Source organism: Anabrus simplex, chromosome 5 (genome assembly GCF_040414725.1).
Source record: "Anabrus simplex isolate iqAnaSimp1 chromosome 5, ASM4041472v1, whole genome shotgun sequence".
NCBI lineage: Eukaryota > Metazoa > Arthropoda > Insecta > Orthoptera > Tettigoniidae > Anabrus > Anabrus simplex.
In genome coordinates this window covers 68,892,766-68,900,264 of record NC_090269.1, presented here as the reverse complement: position 1 = coordinate 68,900,264, position 7,499 = coordinate 68,892,766, and the positions used below count along the sequence as shown (strand labels likewise).

General features: G+C 44.3%; 1 protein-coding gene across 1 annotated transcript in view; it reads left to right on the top strand.

Annotated features, from left to right (window-relative positions):
- The first annotated feature begins 1,519 nt into the window (after nucleotides 1-1,519).
- The window catches only part of LOC136874354 (thrombospondin type-1 domain-containing protein 7B), a 193,262-nt gene continuing 187,282 nt past the window's right edge, over nucleotides 1,520-7,499 (top strand). The window contains exon 1 of the mRNA XM_068227767.1: nucleotides 1,520-1,709. Within this exon, the coding sequence (XP_068083868.1) occupies nucleotides 1,520-1,709 (190 nt within the window). The remainder of the gene's footprint in view (nucleotides 1,710-7,499) is intronic.

Here is a 7,499-nt window from a genome sequence, read left to right as displayed (position 1 = left end):
TTTCCGTTAAAATTCTGTGAGCGGCGCTTCGGGAAACCTCAGGAACCAAAGTGCAGAGATCATCCAGGGTGATCCGTCGATCTTCACGCATGATTTGCTCAACCTTCACGACTGTCTCGACGGAAATTGACGGTCTCCCTCTCCTTTGTTCGTCGTGAATTTCCGTCCGACCGGTTGCAAACTCTCTACACCACTTACGAACATTTTTGACATCCATGCACGACTCACCATACACTTCCGTCAATTGGCGATGGATTTTCAATCGGTTCAGTACCTTTTGCCTTCAAAACCCGAATAACTGAGCGCACTTCGCACTTGGCGGTAACATCAAACGGGAGCTCCATTCTCAGCGGCTGCCAAGCCAAGACTGAGTTCCTCAGTGCGGCGTGCGCATGTTTATATGCGACCGCGGGAAACACCCTTCACAATATTTTGACAAACAGGATACCATATTTTTTGGATTACCCTCGTACACATCTTCTACACAGCTCATGAAAAAACGTAGCACTGACTATTATTCCTATTCAGTTTAGGCTTTTGTGCCTTATTTAATTCACCAACAGACTAAGTGACATAGCTGCGCGGCTCGGGTCATGTAGCTGCAAGGTACATTCGGGAGATGGTGGGTCCGAACCCTAGTATCGGCAGCCCTGAAGATGCCTTTCCGTGATTTCCCATTTTTACACCATGCGGATTTGGGGGATGTACCTTAATAAAGACTACGGAAATACTTTTCTAGCCCTAGCCTCTCCCTGTCCCATTATTGCCAAAAAATTATATTAGTTATTGCGACCTCTTTTTAGCGTGGCTTGTAGCTCTGGGAGTGTCCGAGAACATGTTCGGGCTCCACTTCTGTAGCTGATTTTCCCGGTACACCCCGAGCTATGAATTCGAAAGAAGCGGCCGTGCTCTTGAGAAAGGTACCATCCCGTCACTTGCCTGAAGTTGAAATGGGGAACCACGGAAAACTATTTCGCAAGTTGTTTTACGTCGCACCGACACAGATAGGTCTTATGGCGACGATGGGACAGGAAGGGGCTAGGAGTGGGAAGGAAGCGGCCGTGGCCTTAATTAAGGTACAGCCCCAGCATTTGCCTGGTGTGAAAGTGGGAAACCGCGGAAAACCATCTTCAGGGCTACCGACAGTGGGGTTCGAACCCACTATCTCCCGAATACTGGACACTGACCGCACTTTAGCGACTCCAGCTATCGAGCTCGGTAAACCATTGGAGTATTTGAACCTACCTGCCTCCTGCTAGCAAAAAGAAAAGCAGCATTCCCCACCTGAAGAGTTAACTCTCACTCTCTGGCCAGGACTTTTTTGTTGACGACTGAAGTTTAGATACCTCCCCTGAAGGGGTGAGGCGGGCCACCTGGCTGTAAGACTATAGAACCTTGTAACACTTTCCTCAATTAATGCGAAGCAAGTTCCGAAGGTTTTGATTTGGCAACATATTATTTGCACATTCCTGTTTAATAGCATAAAACAAGTAATTTAAAATTTACGTCCTGGAATGTAATGCTTGCCGCTGTTTCAGGGAGCTGGGGCACATGCTACGCCACCCCGGGGGTGTGCGGCGAAGGGCGGAGGGAGCGCTCTGTCTGGTGCTCGGAACCTGAAGGTCGCACAGTCCTCGAATTTCTTTGTGAACCACAGGCCGAACCACCGAGGTCCAAACCGTGCTTCGTAGCCTGCAGGCATCATAAAGGTACACTAGCCTTAACGATAACATTATTATAGAAATTGACTTAACATTAGCTAAACACTTGCCGAAATGAAATATTCAGTGCCTTATTATTTCTCCTTCCATTTCTATGAGCCAGTTCAGATCTTGAGCCTCTTCAGCCATTTCATGTACGATGTTTAGTCTAACAGCATTCAACTGTTTCTTCTTCTTCGTCTGAGGGGATCAGTAATACGACGGAATCTAGTTTATGAGGTTCTAATGTATATTCACAATCTGTGCTGTAATTTTTCTTTTTCTGTTCCACATGTCACCTGTTGCTTTCGTCCCTTGGTTGGGGACGTTCAGCCTTGAGTAGACCTCTTGGTGTTCATCGCCAGGAATAGGCTGCGTGTCGACACAGCGCTTCAACTCTCCCTACTCCACTATTATCATTGTACCGGGCGGTACACCTCTACACCGTTTATTTAAAAGTTGCGCCAGTTGAAACTCCTCTTCTGGAGGAAGGTTGAACTTTATCTATTCTATTAATTCTCTACTTTCTCAGAAGATGTCACCACGTGGAAAATTTTGTGTTTTTGAACTGTGTCACTTTTGATGTGTTTTTGTTTCGCTTGAAGTAGGAAGTGTGAACTTTCTCTTCTAGAGGACACTACTGAAGAATTACAATAGTGCAACCTAGTGCGAAATCAAAGAACTATTTTGTTGGAGAAATTTTTATTTCAAGAGTTTGTTCTTTGTTAAATTTCTTTCTGTCATGGTTTAAGTTGGCTGTATACCCCTCTTTTTCCCCTTATTTTGGATCTAGCCAATCCCGAATTTCTTTAATTAATTTTCCACCAATAATGTGTTTCTTCTTCCTCTTTGTAGGGGTTTCTTTTCCCTAGCCAATAAAGATTTTGTGGGAGGGTGTTTTCTTTCCCCTAACGCCTAGAATCTTCCGCGAGAGGATATAAACTGCTGATTTTGGGGTCTCCGGGCCACTTCTGTTCCATCTTTCAGTGTATTAAGTACATAGCAGGAGGCGGGAAGCGCCTCTTTCTTCTTCAGCCGTTCAACACCAGGTAATGGCCTATTAATAACTTCTTTTCTTGCTAGGTCGGCAGTTTAACACTCGCGGCGGGTTCGAAGCATTTCCATCATGTAACCTTTTCCTAAAATGTAATTACTCTTTTCATCTTTTTCTTGTAAAGCTACATATTGGGATAGAGAGTGCTAACCCTCTCGAGCTCCCACTCACATTTGTTTTGAGGTGAACTTATTTTCTCAAACTATTCTTCGTTTATGTAATGTAAAGTGTTCTTCTCTAAGTCACCTCTGTAGTATGGGATTAGCCCTTGCGTTAGCGGCCCAGAGCCAGATTAGGTTTTAAAAAAAACAAAGTGTATTAGGAGTGCAAGATCGCCTCCTCTCAAATTGTTATTTTAGAGGTCATGTAATCAACCTTCTTTTCATGTAATAGACCTCTGTAGGTTGGGTATTTTACCCCTGTGAATACGTCCTTAGAGGACAGCTTGAAGGTAGAGTTTGGTGTGGCCTTTGAGAGGCTTAAATTTTAAGAGCGGATCGCTCTTTTGATAATGGAGTGTCATATGCCTCGTGGAGGCTTTTCTGTGTAATTCGGAGCCAGGGGCTCCTAGGGATGAATGGGGTTTTCTGCCCCTCTGTTAAAACTTGTGTTTGTGGTAAAACTGAGCTGATCGCTGAAGTCAGGGCGTAAAGCCCAAAACCTGTAAATATTGTAACTCCCCTTGTTTTGCTACATTGTACCTGCCATGTCTGTTATTGCTTTGTTTTTGAAAAGAAAATATAACCTTGTTAAATTTTAAATTAATTTTACATGCACTATAATTTCGTAGCTTGAAACCCATTCACACCCGCACCTTCTTTTACGCATAACTACCGCTAAAACACGGTAACAAGTGGTAGCAGAGCGTGGTTGAATGGGTCTCAATTTAGCCCCTTTTGACGGCTAAACATTGCTTTGATTCGAACTCTAACAATTGTCTCAGTTGCTGGAATTTTTTTTGAGTTTTTCAAAATTGTTCTGTCATCATGCCCGGCCCTCGCGATGTTCTCCTCCTTAACTATTTGCGCAAAGAGGAGTTGATATACGAGTTAACTATCAGAAATGTGCAATCTGGAGGCACGGTTGCAATCGACACTAACAAGCTTAGAGAGTCCCTTGATTTGCCCATTTCCATCCCCAATTTGGGAGAGAAAGAAATTGACGACTCTCTTTCCACGATCACGGAGAATATTACTGGGCTAGCTTCTGTAGTTAGTTTTTTTGACGAAAATGATCCGTCTCCTAACCAAATTAAGCGTGTACAAGGCAGGCTATATCATTTTTCGAATAGGGTTAACGATCTGTTGTCTCTAAAACTGAATGACGTTCAGAGGAAGGAAGCTAGTACGCTCCTGGAAAATATTTCCGAATTATCTAGTAAGGTCACTCAATTGTTAACTGGGGAAGTTCCTCCCAAATCTGATCAACCCACCATAGTGAATGCAGGTAGTGAGGAAGCGCCTCCCAAGGGAGAAGTTAATAGGATAACCGTTGCTGCTCAAACTATCCCTGCCCCATTGGACAACGAATCTGAACGTCGTGCATCATTGAGTAACATCCGTTCTGAATTGACTTCCTTGCCATTGAAACCTTTACCTACTATGTCACCCGGATTTAGTAGCTTGCCTCATCCATTGGCAATGTTGCTCAGAGGTATATCCAAGTTTTCTGTTAATACCACCAGTGACGTAATTTCATTTTTAAGATTTCTAGTGGAATTTCAGGATCATGCCCTTGTTTTTTCTCTGTCTCCATGTCAAATTTTGCAAATTATCTATCCTTATGCTATTGGTGTTCTATCTGACAAAATAGTTAGAGCCATCGCTGAGCAATCTTCTATTGAGGATTTCCATGCCCATTTGCTAGCTAACTTCATCCCGGCTAGGGCCAGGTCCTCCCTTATTCAGAAATACTATTATCGGGTACAGCGCTTGGATGAAAACCTGGCAGACTTCATCCAAGATATTAAGTTTTATACTAGGGTGTTTGCTCTTCACTTCCCTGAGGATCAAATTGTACAAGCTATTGTGGAAGGTATTTCACCATCCTATAGGTCATATTTGTGTTTCGCGGCGTGCCCGCAAACGTTCTCGGAACTTGAAGCATTGGCAGTCTCAGCGGAAGGAGTTAGATACGCCGATTCTTTGCGTGTCGCGAAAGAACCCCCGCCTTCCTTTAGTAACACTCGGCCTCCACCTCGCCGACCAGTCAATCCCCGTAAATGTTATGCTTGCGGGTCGCCTGACCATCTGCGGAATAAGTGTCCTCTGATCAAGTCAAGTGGGACAAGGAATGGAGCAGGGTCATCACAAGGCTGTTTTAAGTGTGGGGCCTTCTCACATATCGCCAAGAATTGCCCAAACTCAAATAGCACCCCCTCCTGCTCAACTTCTGGTGCAAATTCCAGCTATGCCAATAATAAAAAGTGACTAGTGGCGTCGGCTGAGCCGACTAATCCATCTTCCCGAGACTCAGCCCCTAGTAAACAGGTTGTAAATGCAGAGAACGACCAGCCTTCAAATTCATCTTTTGAATGCCCTAAAGAATGTCTTAGGATTGCGGTGGATACCCCCGCACCTGTTCCTTTTCTTAAGATTGAGGTAAATAACGAGCCTATAACAGCTCTCTTAGATTCAGGCAGTGTTTGTTCCATTATTTCGGCTGATTGGTATTCTAAATTGAAATCTGTTTGTAAACTCCCTGACTATGACTCAGCTCCTGTTAAATATGTTTCGGCTAATTCATCTCCATTAGAAATTCTAGGTTCCTTACATGTCAAAATTCGGGTTTTTAAATTTACATGGAAGATCAAATTGTTTGTGGCCAAGCATTTGTCTTGCCCCATCATACTGGGAGCGGACTTCATGTCTCACACTGGTCTGGTGCTCGATCTTCAGAGTAAGTCGTGCACATTCAAATTTGCCTCTAACTGTAAAATCCCTCTATTAAAGTGTAATTCTGCATCATGTTCATCTATTTCGCCTACCCAGGATGAGATGTTGTTAGACCTTAGACATCTACCTGAGGAGCAGGCTGATAGTATTCGCAAATTGTGTCAGTCGTTTCCCGAGGTGTTCTCTGATACTCTTGGTGTTACTGACCTTATTGAATACAAAATTGAGGTCACGGATTCGATTCCTGTTCGCTTTCCACCGTATAGGCTATCTCCACCTAAAATGAAGGCTCTGAAAGAAATCATCGATCAGATGTTGAAAGATGGTATTATTAGGCCCTCTAAGTCAGCGTATTCTTCGCCTATTTTTCTAGTCCCGAAACCCCAAGGAGGCTTCAGGCCTGTCATTGATTACAGGGCTCTCAATCGGAAGGTGGTGTTGCAATCTGTGCCCCTTCCCGACCTTCATTCTTGTTTTTCATGGTTTCGTAAGGCCAAGTTCTTCACCATCTTGGACTTAAATCAGGCCTATAATCAAATTCCCCTTGCCGAAGAGTCTAAACACCTTACAGCGTTTGCCACGGACTGGAATTTATACGAATACAACCGCGTGCCTTTCGGGCTCCCCACCGGGGCAGCTGTGCTCACTAGGTTACTAGATAGGGTCTTTTCCGACATCAAATTTGAGTACTTATATCACTACTTAGATGATGTCGTCGTATTTTCAGAGACCTTTGAAGAACATCTAGATCATCTGCGAGAAGTTCTCAATCGCCTTCGTAAGGCTGGGTTAACTGTTAAGTTGTCCAAGGTTGCCTTTGCTAAGCCCTCTATGTCATTCCTAGGGCATATTGTGTCACCCGATGGTGTAGCAGTTGATCATTCTAGAACACAGGCCATCCGTGATTTTAAACCTCCGAAGGACATTAAAGGTATCGCCAGGTTCATTGGTATGGTGAATTTCTTCAGAAAGTTCATTCCTAACTTTGCTAATAGAGCGGCGCCCTTAAACCTTCTTCGTAGGAAAGGCATCAAATTCGAGTGGGGACCTTCTCAACAAGCCGCTTTCGAAGATCTTAAATTAGCTCTCTGTAATGCCCCTGTACTTGCTATGCCTGATTTCTCGAAGAAATTCATCGTCCAAACCGACGCGTCGTCGTCAGCAGTAGCTGCAGTCCTTCTTCAAGAGACTGAACTAGGGAGGCGACCCATCGCCTATGCGTCTAGGACATTGTCGGCTCAAGAAGCCAAGTATTCCATCTATGAGCTCGAAGGTTTGGCAGTCTTATTTGCCTTAGAAAAGTTCCGTCTCTATCTGGAACACGTTAAATTCGACCTGGAGACAGATAATCAAGCCTTAAGCTGGGTCTTAGGTAGGCCGCGTCGTACTGGTCGTATAGCCCGCTGGGCTATTCGTATTTCCGCCTTCCAGTTTGAGGTTAGACATATCAGAGGTACCGAAAATGTTGTTGCTGATGGACTCAGCCGTATGTTTCATAACGACGTCGAGACCCACGAAACGGTCGACAGTTCATCACCTCCCGAGTCCATACTATCTGGTGTTAATGCCATCTTAACAGATGCTCCCATGCTTTTTAGGGATATTGAGAAATACCAACGTGAAGATCCGACGCTGGCTCCGATAATGGAAACCCTTTCTTCTGGGGAACATGTTGTCCCTTATGTTCTGAGGAATGGTGTTCTATGTTGCCCATCGAGGCATGATAGGATGATGAAAGTTGTCGTTCCAGCTGTTCTTGTACCTATGATCTTCAAGTATTATCATGAGACCCCATTAGGAGGGCATCTTGGAATCTTTAAAACTCGTGAGAAGATTCGTGAAATGTTCATC